At 36.8% G+C, this 20410-nt stretch overlaps 1 protein-coding gene across 4 annotated transcripts in view; it reads right to left on the reverse strand.

The window, feature by feature from the left end:
- Positions 1-220: 220 nt before the first annotated feature.
- ALKAL1 (ALK and LTK ligand 1) overlaps positions 221-20410 on the reverse strand; it is a 35942-nt gene continuing 15752 nt past the window's right edge. For 3 of the 4 annotated variants that reach the window (XM_057397383.1, XM_057397385.1, XM_057397384.1), the window contains 4 exons: positions 9306-9359; positions 5487-5567; positions 4450-4526; positions 221-1600 (listed from right to left, as the gene is read on the reverse strand). In XM_057397383.1, coding sequence (XP_057253366.1) covers positions 4462-4526; positions 5487-5567; positions 9306-9359 — 200 coding nt within the window. In that variant the 3' untranslated portion in view covers positions 221-1600; positions 4450-4461. The remainder of the gene's footprint in view (positions 1601-4449; positions 4527-5486; positions 5568-9305; positions 9360-20410) is intronic. The other variant, XM_057397386.1, reaches the window with a different exon arrangement.

Below are 20410 nucleotides of genomic sequence, written 5' to 3' on the forward strand. Positions count from 1 at the left end.
GAACATAAAAGGAGTAACTACTTTAACAGTTGTGTCTAAGGAGCTGGTTAGAAACAGCTGCTGTACTATACTATTGCCCAGACAGAACATCATAGTACCTGCAGCTGTTCTGGGTTCAGCTGCCTGGTACGTCACAGGGACGCAGCAGAACTTCGGTGCTGAAACACACTGAACCACGTAGAGAAAAAAGAGAAAACCCCTTTGGATAATAACTCAGCTGTTTGCTATTTGACAAGGAATCCCAGGGCAGCGCTTCCCTGCTGTTCTTCAGAGGGAAATATGCTGGCCATTGAAGTTAAAGGTGCTCATGAAGCCCACACTGAGGGAAAGGATGGAGACAATATCTAATCTGAGGGGACTGGTTTGAATGGTCAGTTAACTATAAGAACTGTGATTTGGGCATGGTAATGAATGTGTGTTGTCAGTTACTCTGGGCCTGACCATAAATGCCTCACTTAATACTAGGTTCTTTGTAAAGCAATCATATAAGGTTGCAATAAAAGACCTGAGAGAAATGGGTAGCAAATGTTATCATCACAATTTGATTTTAAGTAAGAAAGATGCAGCAATTGTGCTTTGTATTCTTCCCAAATAGTTAAACTTGATATGTCACCAGTCAAATTCATTCATTATACCTCTTGGTTTCATGATATTTAAGTTTTTTCTCTTCTACTATGCAATTTTATTACCCTCTTTTCACCCTCACAGGTTTCTGTTATTCACAGCGGGTGCATGATGTGGGGATTTTTTGCATCTCATTCAGTTGAAGAATAAGTATACGAAAAAAAATTATCACTTGAAAATAAAATGTTTTAAAAACCTAAACCCACAGGTTTGCAGTTCTCAATGAAAAATTATTTCAAGTTCACCAGATAAATTCAATTTTTATATTAAACAATTAGCCTCTTAATAAATTTAAATAACCCCTCCTGGAAAAGAGTTTACTTCTATGTCCTTTATTCCATCAAAACTGCATTGCAGTTTTCCAGTCTTTATATTTACATTATTTGCAACTCTTTCCATAAGTGCCAGTACAAATGCAACTGATGACAATCCAGAATAGTCATACAAATGTTCCTGAAAGCAAGGTGCATTTCTGAGCAGATTTTTTTCTGATGTGCAATAATATATATGTATATATTAACAAAGCTTCATAATATAAAATATCCTCCATGGAAAGTAAAACTTCTCCACTTACAGCTTATTCAGATTTCAGTTACATAGACTTCTGCATTTCAAGTTAGTGCAAATAATGAAAGTAAGAGCCTGAGCAGAATGATGTAAATACAATGGAACAAGAGAAACAGCAAAATTTTACCAACTCCCTGCATATGGTTGAAACATTTAATCAGTATATCATTAGTATTCTTTATATACAATTTATTTAAATAATTGGCTTGTCTGAACTATAGGCAACAAATTTACAAATTAAAATAAAATAATGTTTCACACAAATATGGAATGTCCAACAAATATATGAAAATAAAAAGCATCTAGTAACAAAACATTGTAAATCAAAAAAGTAAAAGATGTCTTCTCTGTCTTGGAAGATTTCAAGGCACTTTCTTGGCAAATCAGAATTCTCTCCTTGTTAAAAAGTCTGCAAAAGAAAAGGATATGCCATTTTTAGAACTAGTTTCAAAACACGGAGGCAGACTGCTTAGTATAACTCTGTTTATAAATCACAGCCTCCTGTGGACTGCATAAATCTTAAGATTAACTCCAGAATGCCAGTGGGTCTTGCCCTCCTGCAAACACTAATGAGTTTTGCTGTGGCAAATCCTCAGCATTGATGCTAAGAGGTTTAACACATAGCAGTGCACGCTGCTGCATCTTACAAGGAAGTTTCCCATAGTTGTGCCTATTTCTACATTCTGGGCTTCATCAAATGATTTACTTCCATTTGCAAGGATCAGAATTCGATAAATACAACCCAACAAAGGTCTGAAGGCTGTAAAAGAGTGAGCAACAGCTATGAAGTACGTCTCCGGCACACCAGTTCCGGAGCTGCCGCGGCTCTGAGCAGCCCACACCCTGGCCTCGGCAGCCTTATCCATGGTCCTGAAACGTCCCGCGGACGCGCCCCCGCCGCTCCCGCTCCAGCTACTCCCGCGGGAAATCTGGCTTTTCCTAGGCAATCTCATTTCTAACAGGAAAAGACCACGTCTCCTTTTCTTACCCGAGCACTTTAAAGACAGGGAGGAAAATATTCGCATAATAGCACTGTAGTTCTTTTTTTTTTTTTTTTTTTATGAGGGAAACACAGAATATTTTAGTACATGCAGGAGAAATACTTACTAATTGGTGTCAATTCTTTGAGTGGGAGAGCCTCATTCTTCAAGGCAACTGAGAGTCTCCAAGACTCTCTCAAACGTTAAAGCAAAGACAAATTCCCTTACAGTAAACAGTAGCTATGACCCTATCCTCTCTAAGCTAGTGTGAGTGTGTTGAGGAATACATCCTCTGTGCCAGAAGATGGAGTAGAAGCAATGACAGAATCCTGCTAGAAATGCAGTGGTTTTGAGGGATGAACATATATAACTCCTGCGCTGCCCCGTCTGTTCGGAGGGAAGAAAGAGTGGTTCCTGCCATGCATTCTTCTCAGGAAATGTTGCCATTACAAAAAGATACTGGATATAAGTAAACATGAAGACCTGCGCCTGGCCTATTTCTAGTGGAAACTAGACGCTCTGTCCATTTGGTGAAGGAACAGGGTGAGCGAGCACAGAGGCAGCCAGGATGCAGCTACTTGATTACAGCTCTACTTCTTCCTACAATGTTTCCACTATTTTTAACAAAGTAAAGAGAAGTGAACAACATTAACTGAACACAGTACACATGAACCGCGAGCATTGCTTGCCATCTAAGCCCTCCCTTCCACACCTGTCATCTTTGAGTGTATTTTTGACAGGCAAATTAGAACACCTGGATTTGCAAATCATCACAGCTTTTGATCCTTTTGCATTTTAAAGATGGAAGAATGAGATAGATGCTTCTGTACTGCGGATATGGAGGCAGATCTTCGACTCACCTTCTTGAAAGAAAAGGAAAAAAGGTATTGGAACACCAAGAAATCTTTCTGGCAACTCTGAGCCACGAACCCAGAGGTGTGAAGGGATACAGATGAGGGACAAACACAAACTAAATAGGTGAAAATGCAGAAAATGAGAAAGCTGAGATTTGAAAGAGAACAGTGATGAACAAACAGGAATTTAGGCTCCTCAAAAAATAACATTTTAAAAAAGTGGACTGAGAAAAGGATTTCTTTCCTTACTAAGGAAAGGTAAAGAAGATCCTGACAAAGTAATGGTAGACCTATTCAGTCACTGGTTCAGCATCCCTGATATATTCAAAACCATCTGCAAGACGTGGAAGGCAAGAGGCCAAACAGGCTGAAAATAGTTAAGAAAAGGAGAAAGAAATTATGTCATTTCTTCTTAGCACTGAAATATTGCCTTATTCTTCAGAGCATTTTCTAACAGCCACCAAAATGAATCCCACCTCCACTTGGAAATCAAATCAGCTAACACTGACTCATATCCTACTCTTCCTTTCTTATTCTTGATTAGTATGAATTGAAGTCTTGATGCAGGAAGAAATGACATACACAACTCCCCCAAACTCCAAGCTTGCAGTATTTGTCAGGAGGAGATGGTGAAAGGAAACCATCTTTGAAGAAATTTAAATAAATTAAGTCACTGATTTTATATATTTCATTGGTCAATAATAACCAGTGAGGTTTTTCAAATCACTGTTGGGAGTGTGACTGTCCTATTGATATTCAAACAACTCAAGAAAATAGCTCACTTGAAGATGTTCCTTCAGTGACAATGCTGTTTAATTAACATATTTAACATGCTATTCATAAGCAAGAGTAGTCTGGTTCTTTCCACAGTCTGTTACTTGACGCCTTTAGCTTTGTCACATCTTCATGTTCAGTTTACTTTCATCACCATGAAATGGTATTAACTTTGGAGATGTTCTCAGGAGCATGATTTGGGCATGAAAAGCGGTCTAAAAGATGACCAGGCTATCAATGAAGACTGCATTGTCAGACCTGAAAGCAAGACATTTTTCTTCTTCCATGGATAACAAAGCCTTCTTCTGAAAGGCCTGAAGTAAAAGTGTTGATGAAGTCCCAACACACCTTTCTTTCTCCAACCAAACTCTGTCTTGAAATTCTAAACAGTAAGAAGCCACCCAGCACATAATTATGGACTATGGTGCCACAAATGTGTAACTGTAGGAAATTACAGTGGGACCTACAGAGGTATCTGTGCTTCTTTGTATTTCCATGAGGAACCAGTCAGTCCTTACAGCAATGCCAGAACTGCATGTTGATGCACTCTGTTAACACCACATTTATGTATGCATGCCTGATAAAAAGTGTGGAGTAAATCACTAGACCATTCAACAAATAAGAAAATGAGTGGGAAAAATTATACTTACACAGCAAACATCCTAGGACTGTGTACACAAAGGGCTCATTGCTAATCTTGTTAGCAACCTTGCACACCTTTTGTAATCTATAAAACAAAATCACCCACAGCAATAATGAATCTCAGTTTCCAGATACCCTCAAAAACCTGCACGACATTAATTGTAGATTTTGTAGTAGAATTTCAGGCACTCTACACAGTGAAACCATTCTCTGATGGATATTCATGAAATGATGTGTATAAGATGGAAAATTAGATTCTACCTTATCCTAGCCAGAGCTCTAGAGGAAATGTGAGTGATGCAATTAATTTTCTATCAGGTAGTTTCCTCCTAAGATGTAGAAGACCAGATTCAACTTCCAACTTTACTTGAAGGAATTTAACTCATTAACTGGGAGTCTATTCTAAGCAGCAGACTGTAAGATAGTTTGAGGTCAGACTCTTCAAAACTTATTTGAACTTTATTTTCCACTTAGAATTAACATAGATGGAAATCCATATTTACCATGTTCAAGTATATCTTCTAATCATCAGACTAGATATAATAGTTTCCCACTTGCTGTCTCTCTGGTGTCCTTGGTTCAAATGGCCCTTGGAGCCATTACTGTGCTTTCTGATGGAAAGGTCTATTTGGTAACAAAAAATACTTCGGTGCAATTTTCTTCTCTTGCTTGATAAGTATTTTAATAAAACTTAATAGAAATGGTGCCAAACAGCAAGAGATTGAATGCTAACCTGTGTTCAGGTCTTCAGGGAATGTTTGCACAGAATATAACCATGTCAGCAGGAGAGGAAATAATTCATCCTCAGACATCCTATGGTGACTAAGATGTCCCTGAAAGAAAATACCAAACCCCTCTAAAGAGAAAAGAAGAAAAGATTCTGGCTATGATAAGCCTTGATAACTCTTCTAAGCCTGAGTGCTGGGCAAGGTTGAGACAGTTCTCAGGATTTAGCTCTCCTTTTTAGATAAGCAGAACATTTCAGGTTGAATGAAACTCATCTGCTTTAGGTTTGGTTAATGTAAAGTATTAAATTACTACTTACAGGCTGGAGTTGAGCAATCCCTTGTGTTGTGATACAGTCGATGAAAGTGCTTGCTACACTCTGATGAAAACGTGACTGGCCCTGTCCAAAAGTAAGCGTGAGTTAATCATAAACCTTCGATGTCACTGCTTTGCAGCTTCAATTAATGTTCTATTTATTTGTTAATTTATTAATGTTCAATTAATTTTTGGCTAAAATTATATTTAGACTTTTGCTACACCTTAAATAATTATGATGCAACTCAAGTATAACAATGCTACTGAAATAACAGAAAGAAATACTATTGCTACACTATTATGTTTATGATCTGAATAACAGAAAAGTGACCCTTGAAAATGATGGACCGTCTGAGCCTTGAAATTCCAAACTTAACAGTAAAAGTTCTTACATCATGAAAAATAGAACAGTACAACTACAAAAGAGTTTAGTTTGCACAGTAGACATCAGTGGTCTAATTCAGAAGGAATAATGTATATGGAATGTGGGTATTATTTCTAAAGATAAATAAATGCAACATTTTAAGCAAATAGGAGTTTCCACGCCCTGGAAAGATGAAGTAGTTTCATGTATTAATGCTTCTAATTTTCACATAGCTGGTTTACGAAGTTCTTAATATACAATATGGGTGTTGAGGAAAAAAAAAAAAAGATAGCTGAGTAACATCTAGGAACCTGATCTGTTAAAACAGTCCTAAAAAGAAAGGGTTCAGGCATGCAGAGGGCAGCATGTTAATGTCTGGGTCAGGCAAACTCCTGTGTGCCCAGGGTGTGCTGTCTTTGTCTGTGCTTCCTTCTCTGGACATACAGTCCAGTCCGTGTTAATATTTGATAAGACTATGTAGCTACTGGTCTCTAAAACATGGCTCAAAGGTAACAAAGAGCCCTTCCATAATTGCTGATGGTCCTGGGAAGGTATTATTGATGGCATCCAAGTCAGAAAGGAGAGAAAAAACATAGCAATTGCACCATGTAACCTGCTTAGCAATACTACCACTGTTAGGAGGAGTTTCCTGTGATCTGGACAGAAAACACTGACATAAATTGACAATAACAAAACAAGACTAAATTTATTTGCATCCTCTAAATTCAGCGCAAATAGGAACCCTGAATACGAAGAGCTTGTTTAAAGCAGAGCTACCAAAGGATCCATACAAAATACTCTGTGTTAACTAACTTTGCTGTCAGAAGACGACTCAAGCTTTTCTGGGCAAAATTATTTCTTTCACAACTTGTAAGTGAGTTATCAGCCTGGTAAAACATACCAAGCCAACTGTCTCTGGATAGAGCAGCCAAATGACCACAACCTTGAGAGAAGATTCCTCCCTATAACAGTGAATACACGAACATGAGACAGATTTTACAGTAGGATGTGGATTTCATGAGATTTTTCACCCACAAAATAAGCTTTTCAGCAAACTCACAAAACAGCCTTTGCAACTTTGAACTAGAAGACTGTTGCCATTTTTTTATCTGAGGGAGCAATTAGGCTCAAGAAAATTATGTAACTTGAAATTTTCCAGGATATATGGAGATAACATCAGCTTTTGTCACTAAGTAAATTCTGTGTCCCTTCAGATAATATATGGTTTTCTACTCTCTTCCCTGACATCAAAAATAGGCTGTTAATTTTATTTGTGCCTTACAGAGCACTCCATGTCAGCTGGCTTTTCAAGCTGAACTGATAGATAGCTTTATGAGTCACAAGATTATTTATGATTTTTCCTATAGTTGAGGCCTGTTACATATGGTTCTTATTTGGCTTTAAAACGTGTCTACCATTCTTGGAATACTAAAAGTGTACAATAATTTTCTTAATCCTGAAACTGTAAAGATAATGTTGACTTCCCCTTCTCTGCTTTTTCACAACTTCATTAGTTTAGAACATTCTAACTCTTGAACTAGTAAGGAATATAACTGAACAGTTCACTTAACTAAGGTTGATAGAAAAAGGATTACAGGATTACAGTTTGAACAGAATAAAGAAAACCAAAGTTAGGCTGTATTTTAAGAAAATGCCCACAGATTACAGGATCCAATAAAGCTGTGAAAAAGAGGCAGAAAAGCCCATCACTGAAGATTTTAAGAGCATATTAGGAAAAAAAAATACAAGGCAAAAAGATGTAGGCACAAATTCTGAGCCAAAAAGAAATAACCTGTAAGAATTTTGAAATTAATCTGCTTTACTTATTCATTCCAGCTAATGTTAGTCAAATAATTTCAGCAATTTTGATGGCAACTACTCATGCGGAGAAGGAATATTAATTTAATGAATGGCTCCAGGCCTTCAAGTATTTTTTGCTCTTTTTTCTTGTCTATGATTTAGTATTCTCAAATACCTTGTGTAAAACTCATGGTTGTTTTTCACTGCTGTTTTTGAGTAATGAAATTTGTCCTGTATTCATTATTTAGCTTCCCCAGATTCTTACGTTGAGTTTTTTATGGTAGCTGAGCAGTTTTGCAAAGTTGCAGATGAAAAGGGAATGGATTAACTACGAATATAAGCAAAGCTTTGTGCCTGTCCTTCCCAGGAGACGAATTTTCGGTATTTCTGTGCTACATAGGATAGCATAGTTGGAATCTCTATGTTCTTCTCATTTCTTTCCCATATGGACTGGAAATAGTAAACTTCATGAGTACTTTTGTTTACTGTAAGAGTGAAGGGCCAGCTGGGTCTGGCACGTTTCCTGTAAATGCTGTTAGGCTGCGGCTGGCAGAAAGATCCTTTAAATTGTGCTTACCCTACAGGTTTGAGGACACCTTCCCCATGCAAAAGAAACAAAAAGTTCATTTCTTTCTTGCCAAGGATCGTCTGAAATTTCCAGCAAAGAGGAAACGCATAATTATTTCCAATTCTCTTTTTCATGCTCCAACTGCACCCAGTTCTCTAGTTTTTAGTTTCAGTAGTCCCAATAACATTGAAAATCACCAACAGATTTGCGGTGTCATACTCTGAGGACACCTCCCCCATGCAAAAGAGACAAAAAGTTCATTTCTTTCCTGCCAAGGACTGTCTGAAATTTCCAGCAAAGTGGAAATGCACAATTGTTTCCAATTCTCTTTTTCATGCTCCAACTGCCACCTAGTTCTCTAGTTTTTAGTTTCAGGAACCACAATAACATTGAAAATCACCAACAGATTTGCAGTGTCATACTTTGAGACCTTCACTTTTATGAATTACAGAATATTTGGAAGTGGAGAGTAAAGAATCAGTGCAAGCATCTTGCTTTTGATAACTCTCTTTACATATTTCAAAAGGCACAATATTTTTCCCAGTAGTTACACAGTCCCAAAGATAAGTGCATTATACAATTCCAACCGGTTTTAAGTGCTTGACTGTAATCATAATAAACTTTCACATTTGAAATAGCAAATCATTTTTCTGTTAATTTAATTTACACTGATTTAATCCTTCCCTTGGTAAAATAAGTGTCCATGTGTTTAAATCATAAGAAAGAAAAAGTGTTTCCCTGATATAGTGAAAATTTAAATGGCCTCATAGGTCTGTTTCTGAAAGATACATGCAGTCCAATGAGAAGTTTTAAAATCAATGAACATAACAATAAATACGCCAAGCAACAATAAAAGTGAAACAATAAGTTTTACCTTATCGTGTTTTGAAAGTTATTTTAAGCTAGATTATTTAAAGAGACACTCAAACCAAAATGTAATTAGGGTTGTTTAAAGAATCCTAGTCCTAAAATATGCAATTTAACTTCACAAATGTTAAACTTGGTGCAGAACCTCAAAAAAGTTAATGTGACTCTTGTGGCTACTTAGAATATGTATATATATGAAAATTAAGAGCAAGCAGCTGCCTTACCTGTAAAATGTTTTATGAACTTGTCTTTTAGAGTGGAATCTCTTGGAAAAATTTCTGAGGAGAGAAGAAAAAAATATGTATCTGTGTAGTGCAGAAATTACAGTAAAAGCCATGAAAGCATAATATGCCGAGATGTCTGCTGTAAAGAGGCCAAAGAGCTTCCCAATTTAACAATGAAATTAACTGGGGGAGGGAGAGGGCTGGTGGTGGTAACATAATGAAATGTTTCAGGCAGTTCACAGATCAATACCAAATGGTCAACCTACAACACACTATCTGATGCAATTTCTGCACATCTTAGGTTCTGAGTTGGGCTATGACTTTAGAAAGACCACAAACAATATAAATAAATCATCATGTTATGACAAGTATTTGAGTACCTGGACAAATTACGTAAAATACCTTGATAAAAGAAAACCAAATACTGTAGTTTGGGGTTTGAAATAACAAGTACTTGAACAGAAATGTCTCCTACAGAGCAGCTTAGATGAGGGCCATGCATATTTTCATTGCTCTATTAGTCAAAAAGTAGCACTCCTCTCCTGTGAAAACTGCTGTGAATTTTAAAATATTCCCTTTCCATATAGGTATTTTTTCCAAAAAGTACAAGAGAAAGTACAAGTCTTGTAACAGCCGAAGGAATCCGGCAGAACAGAACCAGAGCTAACAAATAAAAACCCTATACTTTTTTTTTGCAATGGGATGCTGCCTCTGGCTTACAGCAGAAACTTGTGATGCAAATAAATATTCCCAGAAGTAGTTCAGTTCCCATCAATATTATAAATTTTCCACTGGGAAAGTAGAAATATTTAAAAAATTATTGGGTAACTGCAGTTATTACTTCAGACAGTAACTGTATGTAACAGCTGCATGTTATGTTAAATTGAAAAGAAATACCTTTCTTAACACTAATACAAGGAACATGATTAACTTGTAGTATTGGGACTTGCAGCTAAATATATTTATTCACTGAAAATATTTTCTTACCACTAATGTAATTTTGAATAGTTTTATTCTCCTACTTACTTTTTTTTCCAGTTAATTCCCCATCTGAATTAACATTTAGATCAGAAGAAAGCAAGTTCCCATTCATACTATAGGAAGATGTTGGTTATCTGCCAAAATAAATTCATACCATAGGCTTTAGGCAGTTTCTCAGAGGTCACATAAGTGTATTTTAAGGCTGGGATTTTAATCTAAAATGCTTTGAAGCTGAAAGTCTTACTGCAACTCAGCCAGGTTAGGCTGGGTTAGTTAAGATTCCTTGAAAATCTCAGCTTTAACTAACTTGCTTCCTTACTGCAAATGAAATACCACCCTTTCTCCACCAAGCTCAGAATTTTACTGACATGAAATGTCAGGTAGTTTAAAATTACAGAAAATTAAGCAGATGAAAAGCCAGAATTGTGAAACAATCTGAGTGAGTTTTGATGAGATGCCTCAAGTGGACCAGTACTGATGAATAACTGAAGTCTGGTGAAGGTTGGGCTAGGAACAGGACATAGTTGCTCTGACAAAGAACATTTAGGCCCCTTCAGAACATTTAGCCCTTTCAAAGTCTATAGAATTTGCTATGGGAACAGTAGCTGCCTTTTGCCCCATAAAATTATTTAGGAAAAGTCTGTAATAAAGTATACAGCCAAAACACCAACCCTAAATGCACAGAAGGTAAAACAGGATAATGGATTTGATGCTCAGGCAAGGAGTTAGGCATCGCAAGCATAAAATTTCAGCTGCATCTGTATCAGTAAGCCTGAGAAGGAATGCTGAAGGGTCTGCTTCCCACGAGTAGTCTACATCAGCCCAAGGTTCACACCAGCCTGGCTACGCCTGTCCCAATAAGGAAAACTAGGTCAGTCGTGTGTTAGAAAGTGGCTGAATAATATTGACTGGGTGCCTGCTCCTCCCCTGCTGTGGCTGCCATTCCTCCAGGCAGCAATCAGCTTTTCAACATGTGCCCACGTTTCAGCTTTCTTCAAGCGTTCATTTTCTTCATAATACAGTGCATTTGCTTGGTAAAACACAACCAGTAAGCCCTAGCCCTCCACAAAGACAACTGAAGCTCATTTGTATAAAAATCACGGGCAGTACAGGTTACTGAAACACTTCAGTCCACTGGCTCTAACAGCAGGGGCAACTCTAACTGAACTATGAACTGCCAACACAAGCACAGAAATTTTCTTCCGTCTTCCAGCAGCACAGCCAACCCCTCCTATCTGTACACTCCAACTGTGAGGCTGAAGTCTCAAAGGACTTAGTATTTCTATCAAACTAATGAACATCTTTGTTGCATAGAATATGTATCAATCACTTCCAACCAGATCACACTGCATCAAACAGCAGGATCTCAAATCCATATAGGATGCTTTTACAAAGTGAAAGATCATTATGATAAAACCTCTATGCTAGCTTTCCCTGGCATCTAACAAGCTCATAGCTACTGCAGTCATATTTCATGTGCTATCTATCACTTATTAAGACAGATATTAATCAATATCCATTCTCACAATGTATGCTCACATCCTCACAATGCAAGTTAAATACCTTTGACAATTTCACAAAGGAAAAGCAGAAACATGAATATAATAAGACAGATTGGCAAAGCACTACTAAAATTAAAACACTTGAAAGTCACACTGGGCAAAACCACAAAAGAGTTTATTCAATCCATTCTTGCCTTAGGACTGTGTTACAAAAACTAGTAAAATGCAGAACGTATAGAATCCATGGGATACAATAACTCACTGGTTTTAATCAGTGGGGAGAATAATTGGATGGTAACAGGCTTGCAAAAATCTGCATTGCTCCAGAGAGTGTATATCTGAGATAAAAGGCACTTGTGCTATCTATCCTGGGTTTAATCCTCAGTATATCTAAATTTATAATCATAAATAATATTAGTTTCTTAATTTTTCTTCTTATGGTTTCTTTCTCATTTACATTAGGACCTTTATGTCTGTCCTTAGGTAACTACTCATCTGAGGCAAAATGCTGCCCATTTTACACCCCTTCCACAGACAGCAACAGCCATAGACAACCATTAAATGGTGCTAGGACCTATTTGCTACTGGATCTTCTATCTAAAATGTTAAGAATATTTATAGCAAAATCAGAGAATCATAGAATCAGAGAACAGTTAGGGTTGGAAAGGACCTTAAGACCATCAAGTTCCAATCCCTGCCATGGGCATGGACACCTCACACTAGACCAATGTCACCCGAGGTTCTTGTCCAACCTAGGGACAAGACAAATTCAGAGAATTTTCCAGCTCTGCTTGTCAGATGGAATAGTTAAGTTTATACTACAAAGTTAGTTCTAAACCATCGATACTGTTAATTTCTCAGATGTGTTTGAGTTTTATCCCATGCTGAGATAAGTGAGATGAGGAGGAGAGACAGCAAGGTCTGACCTAAGAAGCAGTGAGACACAGGTGGCCTGGCTCCCCACTGGTGCATTTTGTTGTGAACATTCCAGAGTTGTTAAGCTAATTCCTTAGAAGATTATTCTGCACAGTTTTCAATTATTCAGCACCTCGTAGCTGACATAAATGTTTCTTTTTCACTAATATGGACACAATTGCAGAGAGGTAGATGACTAAATAAAGCACAGGCCTGGGCTCAGGCATAAGTTCAACCTGCAATGTAAGACACAGTTGCTTCACCTTGGGTGAGGCTTTTCACCTTTTCGTGCTTTCAATTTCTCTGTGTTTTGTCTGTTCTGACTGTAAAACTGTGGCAGCAGGTGCTGATTTTTGCCCTGTATTTGTACTGTCTCCAGAACCATGTCACCATTATAGTGCCAGGAAAATTCATGTCCTGCTAAATAACAAGAGCTGCATTTGCAGCACTGAAGCTAAATCCACACAACAGTTTGTTGGCTTGGCCATGAAAACTCCACATCCTCAGGTGATATCACCTTGGCATTAAAAATCACAATGTCAATTTGTTTATGATCCCAAAAGGCAGCCTTTGCTTATTTTTAGCTTATTCAGAGAAGCAGTGCACATCAGCCAGCAAAAATTCCTCCTGCTCTTGCCCTAGTGCACATCTACACCAGGGGGATCTACAGTGTCTCGCTCCAGACTGTACTCTAGGCAAGCACAGGAAATGCGAAGCAGCATTGTGTTGGCCAGGTCCTTTAATCTTTCTATGTAAGAAAAACACAAATCTTCATCAATAGTCTTTTTTTGTAAGAATATTCATGCACCTGAGAAAAAAATAACAATGACAAAATGCAAAGCAATTTTTCCTCACTTACTTAAAAAACAATCCCCAAACTTGTAAAGCATTTGTGGAAAACTCCTCCATGGCAGGTAAATGTTTCAGGAAAACATAAGTGTATCCGAAAAAGCCATAAAACCAGAAATTACACCAGTTACCACTATACGCTGTCTGCCACCTAAATTATATCTGCCAGATTTACTTGCAGGTGTTAATGTCCCCGCTGCAACACACTTCAACTGCAGTTTTTAAAGCTTAGCATTTTTAGACAGGTTTAATAACTATCCATTTTTCTGAATATCCATTGTTATTTACAATATCCACTGTATATTGTACAACATTTCTTGAAATGAATGTCACAGGATGGATTAACAGGCATTTCTTGGTTTTAGGCCCTTCAAGAAGTTACCCAACAGAGACAGGCAGTTCAAATTATTGTAATTGTGCAGGAATTTGTTTACAATATAATGTTTAGTCCAAGATGTAGTCAATAGCAATGACAATATATCTTACTATATTTTACAATACTTACATGGTCTGATTTGCTTTTTATTCACTTCTAAAGCTATTTTGAATTAATGGAATTGTCTGTTCTTCAGAAGGAGCAATGCTTTAGAAATAGTCTTCTTCCTTTGCTTTTTATTCTTCTTTCCTAGTCATTTTCTCTTACTTTATAATCCTTTCCAAGCCAAATAATTTTAATACAAAGCAATACATCTCAGCAAGTCTTGCATTACCAAACTTGTGATAAATTTTAAGTAGGCTAATTGCCTAAATTTTGCACAACTGTGACACTTACATCATTAAGGTGAAAATCTTAATTCCCATGTATTTTGTTTAAAGTTATTTTATAACTATGGCATTTAGAAAACTAATGTCTTGTGCAATTTCTTTCTGTCTGTAAAAAGACAGAAGAAAACTGTCAGCAATAAGATGCAGCTGACTCTTCTATTACAAACACAGATGCAGGCTCCTAAAAATATTGGTTTAGCGTGAAATTAGCATGTGATTTTTTCTTTTTTTTTTCTTTTCTTTAAGTCATTTCATGCCATGAAACCATTTACAGCACAGTATGTGTTAATAAAGTTTTAAATAAAAGTGACATTTCAAAGGACAAGACTCCCCAAAGCTTCAACTTAAACAAAGGCTACATTTGTTCATAGTAAAGGAATAAATCTTGCTGTGGTTGAAATACCATGCTTCTACAAATATTGGAACATTGTCAGCAAAACTATTTGAGTACTTATATAGACAAGTCCCATTTATTTGGACAGAGCTTTTCTTTGGTAGAAACTCTCCACAGTGCCTAAAGATGGCAACCCTTTTCTAACTGTGACAATACCACAAGGTGAAACAGTAGTAGGTTTGCAACATCCAGATGGACTTAGTTTACACACACACATGCAAAAAAAATGATTGGTGATAAAAGTGATAGCAAAACCTTTCAAATGTAAATTCATAAAGAAATTGATAAGGTGTCAGAAGAATTTAAGCAGCAAACTAGACCTGAACAAGAGAAAAATACCCCAGTAAAGCAATGTAATAGAAAGATGAGTGAATGGAATGATACTGCAATGCCAAGATGAAAGTATCCTCAGCATAACTGAATCAAAAATATATGAAATATTTACAAAAGCAGTGCTAAAAAAAAATCACCACAAACCATTACACAAAATATATTCAGAAATTTTAATGACCCAAACCATCCTTCTTCTGTATGACTTAATTTACATCTGCAATAATTCCTATAAATGTTGAGAAAGGATGTACTGCCTCAGTTAAAAAACCCAAACAAACAGGTTTTGACCGAAATAAACAATTAAAATAGAAAACAGTGCAATGATAAGGCATCCAAGTGGAGAAAAAAAAATGTTAACATTCATTGTTAAGAGTACATTATGGTGTTGAGCAAAACATAGGTGTTTGACTACAGTGTCATACGTGGGAATCCTATGGTAAAATACACTGTGAATAAATGGAGCATCAAGCATGCATCTAGAGACCTGACCCAGGCATTCCTGCTAAAGGTAGACAGAAATATGTGGTCACGACTGTGGGCAACTGTCACAGGGATTCAATCCCACTCCCTGGCTATGGCATTTGCCACACAGTGGTTTCAGAGTGCTCAGGAGAACGGCTCCTAACACCACCCTCAGCAAGAAGAGCTGAATCAATTAACATATACTTCGTTCTTCAGTACTCTGACCAATTTAAAGGGCTTAATCTCCTACTTTCATTATTCTACTTTGACTGTGACCAGGTTGCACAAAACCGCTATTTCAGGGCTTATGGCTTGTCAAAGTTCTTACAAGTAAATCTGATGATTTCCAGCAGCTTTGGTCAGAATGGTATTACTTTCTGTTCTGCAAATAATGACCATGTTAATATAGATTGAAATGTTTCTCTAGATCCTCATGTGGTGTCTCATACAGCAGAGAAAGAAAGTATATACATTGTTGAAAATGTGTGACATTTGTATTCCCTACTCAGGCACCATCAATTGATTCTGGGGTCTGTCCAAGAGTTTTTGAAATCCTTAGGACAAATTTGTGGTTGTGTTAAAACAGTTCACAGACTGATATATTTAATGCATTTTCTATTGCAGTTTCCCATAGGGAGGCAAGAAAAAACACTGCTTTGTGTAACAGAGAGAAACTCCTTCCATCATTAACATCATAAATCATTAAACATTTTCTATTATTTGTGTTAGAAATCACTGCCATATGAGAAAATATGTACTTAAATGATGCAATTTAACCCTCTTAGCCTCCTTATCTGTGGTTTCTACCATATAAACTGTATTTCTTCTTTTGTTTTGTTCTTTTTCCTCCTGTTTTACATAATTAAAGGATTTATAATGATTTCTAATTGTCTTAGTAATTTGTTTGCTTATACACACTCACACACACATGCACACACTGCTTTCCCCCAACAAATCTGCAATTCATTCCTTTAGACAAGGGAAAATATCTATTTCTGTGTGCAGCATTCCGAGACGTCACTGTGTTACTACTCCTGTTAAGTAACACACACAGTTCCCACTTACTGAATACTTTTATTTTGAGACCGTGATGTGTACATACTAAGTTCCACAGGGCATAGATGGAAAATGAGTCAATGCCTCAGACAGACACATTCCTTTCTGTATGTAATACAGCTGTTTGAAATTCAAACCTGACCGGATTCTTCCAAGCGCTTTCTATCCCTGTCTGCTCTAGCAGGTGAAAAATTATCTGGTATCTTAGTATTTTCTGAAAAAAAAAAAGACTTAAATAAACCCCCCAAAAAGCCTCAAATAAACCCCCAAATCCACACTGCTTAGTTTCAGAGATGAGAGCTTCTGCTCAACAGAAAATCCTGAATTAATCTACAACTGCATACCACTGCCATCTACTGAATGTAGAATATGCTGAATGTGCTCATGCATACCTTTGTGCTCTGAGAGTAGAGTTTACTAGGCTTCCCATTTACTCCATCTAACAGGAGCCCTTTCAGTTCTCACAGCACATTGTTCTCTAGAGCTTAAGGGTTACAAATAGGGTGCAATTAAGAATTCATAATAAATGACTTGGACAATTTATCTTCTGCTTCTCTAAAAGCAGACATAAACAGTATTCTAATTTCTTTGGATTTATTTGCCATCCCTAAAATCTTTGCTCAGTATTTCAACTTTAGTTATAGACACTATTTGGAATGCACATTGTGCTATATGATTGTACCTTATTAGTCAAGTCCTAAAATACTAGTTCTGCTGCCACATCAAATAAATGCTTCCATGCTTATTTACTTGTCCAGGTTTGAAATGGTGCTTCTAAGGATACTTAAACTACTGACTGAATGTTTATTTTCCCTGGTATTCATTCCAGCAATATTTTTCTGATGTGAGCATGGCAAATACTACTCCTTTTAAATGCTAAGTAATTGATACATCCTCAAATTCTCCTAACTTTAGTTATGAATACAATAACTGGCATTATATATATAAAATTAAATGTCTTTATTCTTCAACATTCATCAGGAACTTGAGCAATAAAGTGGGCTGTGACATCAGGTCAATTTAGAAGTACAACGGTATGACCCCAAAGGGAAAGTCTAAAAGGGTCTGCTTTCATTATGGCTGATAAAGTTTACACTGTCAGCCACCACTGGTGAGATCACTACATTAAAGAAATCAGTGTAATTCTTAAATGTACAAAAAGATGGGCATAAAAGGAAGCATCAGCTTCCAAAACTGAAGTCTGCCATTTAGTCACAATTACTATTTTTACCTCTCTTCACTCTGCCAGTTCATCACATATGCTGCCAACCACTCAGTCTTATCCCAGAGTCTCTACTCACCTATGTCATATCTCTCTTACTCACCCTTGTAAACCCTATCCACATCAGTTGCTCTCTTAAACCCAGGGGGGGATTCATATTCACAGGACATTCATAGGATAGTAACCACAATCTATTTAGTTCTACCAAAACTGCAGTATTGCAAATACTGAACATTTAAAAAAATGCATGAAATATTGTACGAAAGGATTCCTGACAGTAAAAACAGATGACACTTTTTGCAAACCACAGTAAATTGAGAAAATGAAGAAATTAAAAATATATAAAGAGCAAAGGCATACTGCTTTCCTAATTTACCATGCCCTGTTTTTGTCTGTAGCACTGTGTGTTTATATGTCTTCATAACATTTGTTTGATGGATTGACATTTGTGCACCACAGTTTGGAGTAGATTTGAAGTATTTCAGATTTTTAGCTCTTCATCCTTTGTTTGGAATGGAATTAGTTTTTTGGGTTTTTTTAGATTTCTATAAATAGTCTTGTAGTTTGAAGTGTTGCCTTTTTATAGTGAAAAGGGTCAAATTCCACTCTTACTGACAGCTGTGTAGTCCCCCTCACTCATCAATACTCATTGCAAGGAAAGGGGCTTTGGACCCTCGTATTTTGCTGTATTATTATTACAGAGACTTTCAGGTGGGTACCAAAAAACCAGATTACTAACTTTAGACACTTGATTTCAGTTGGATTTATAGACTTTATTTAAGTCATGGGGCAGTAAGCTTTAGCAACACTGTTATAAATAATATGGAAGATTCTGTACATGCTGTAATATAAATAGTAACACAAAAAAGCAAGGCTAATGTTACTTGGACCTCTCTTTAAGAAGAAAAGAGTATTTCTTTATCTCTGCTATCTAATAAACAGGCAAGACAACTCTTACATTAGGTAGGCACATTTCAGTTCTTTGAAAGGTTACAAACAAGATTCTCGGATGTCTTGGCTGAAATAGCACATGGCTGGATTTAATAAATCAAATAAATTCAAGCCATATGATTCTAAGTATAAAATACTAGCTTTAATCAGAAAAACCTATCTTACTTGCATTCTATGTGCTATTATGCCCATTGGGGTATGGCCCATGAACACCTAGAAGGGAGGAATTTCTCCTGGAATCCCTACTACTCCTGTCTCCATGGAGTCCTTTTGATTAAATGTGAAGTCTTACCTAAAAACTATGGAAGCTTGTAAATGTATGATGATGAGCCATGTAAAATGCACTCTTTTACCCAGAGAAGAAATACATTTGTTCACTGTAGTGTTTCATTGCTAACTCCCTCATTCTTTGTTTACTGCAAATTATTAAATGCAGTTAGTTTCTGAATTAATTCAATTAAATTCATTCAAATTACGAAGAAGTACATGGGATTAGAAGTTTAATGTCTCAAGCTCCTTGCTGCATTTCTAGCACAGGGTAAATCCATATGTAGCAACCTACTGATCCAGCCAGTTTTTATGAAAAGAATGTCCATTATCTGGCTGCTTTGTGGATGTGTCATATTGCAAAACACTGCTGCTTTCAGGAAAAGTCTTTAAACTCCGGTGTACATCATGAGACAAGATAACTTTTAAAACAGTCCTCTCTTTTTCAAGTTTCTTTTTCCAAAACACCAGAACCACAATTGTGATGCTGCCTCAAAAGGAGTTACATGCTCCTTTGTATTTTAAATTTTCTTTACTGCTTCAGTTTTCTCTCCATTCACCTATGGCAGAACATGAATGAAAGTGAAGTTTGTCCTCTTTTTTCAAGAAAGTGAGACCATTAGTCCCATAAATCTTGTACCTATTGGATCTCACAGGACATAATGAAAGCAGAGCACCCAGTCAAAACCTCCTATTAAACATGCATTGCTATTAAACAGGATTTTACTTCCCTGTGCTATTAAAGCTAGTGTCACAGCATTCAGGCCAACACCCTCCCAAGCACAATCTACGGTAGACCTGTTTTCTTTCATGCAAGTGAATGGAGCTGGAGTGACAAAGTCCTCTGAGACAAACTTTTGTCTCTAGGCTTTTTTATGCTTCAGATGAAATCAGTCCTTTAACAGAAACTTTCACAAAATCAAAACAGTAAGAGCAAACAAAGCAAATACATGCACTAATTTTACTTGAGTTTTCTTTTTTCCATTATGCTGCTACTTGGGAAGGATATAGAAGTTCCTTCCTTCATAACTCAGCTTTCCAACTTGAATTTACAGGACCATATTTGAGACAGCACAACTGCTCATGTTGCCTCAGTTTCCAACTCCCTGTGATCCACATCACTGTATCACACAAAAGCAAAAGCGCCTGTGGGTAGAGGATGGAAAACACATGTAGAAGAGAACAAAAGTAGGAGAAACAGGCGTGGAAGCATATGATGTTCATTTTGTATTACTTGGGGCACCTACATGGGGTACATGGCACAGGACACCTATTTATCATTCCTACTTTCACCCATACTTAGGTCAATGCTTCAGAAGCTATGGATGAAAACTAATTTTAACTATTTTGAACTACGTCACTTCAGTAGCTTTAGCAGCACAAAAGTTGATTTGTAGTCATGGGAAAG

Source organism: Pezoporus wallicus, unplaced genomic scaffold (genome assembly GCF_028554395.1).
Source record: "Pezoporus wallicus isolate ANWC-B61680 ecotype Strahan unplaced genomic scaffold, APGP_CSIRO_Pwel_v1 contig_227, whole genome shotgun sequence".
Classification (NCBI taxonomy): Eukaryota; Metazoa; Chordata; class Aves; order Psittaciformes; family Psittacidae; genus Pezoporus; species Pezoporus wallicus.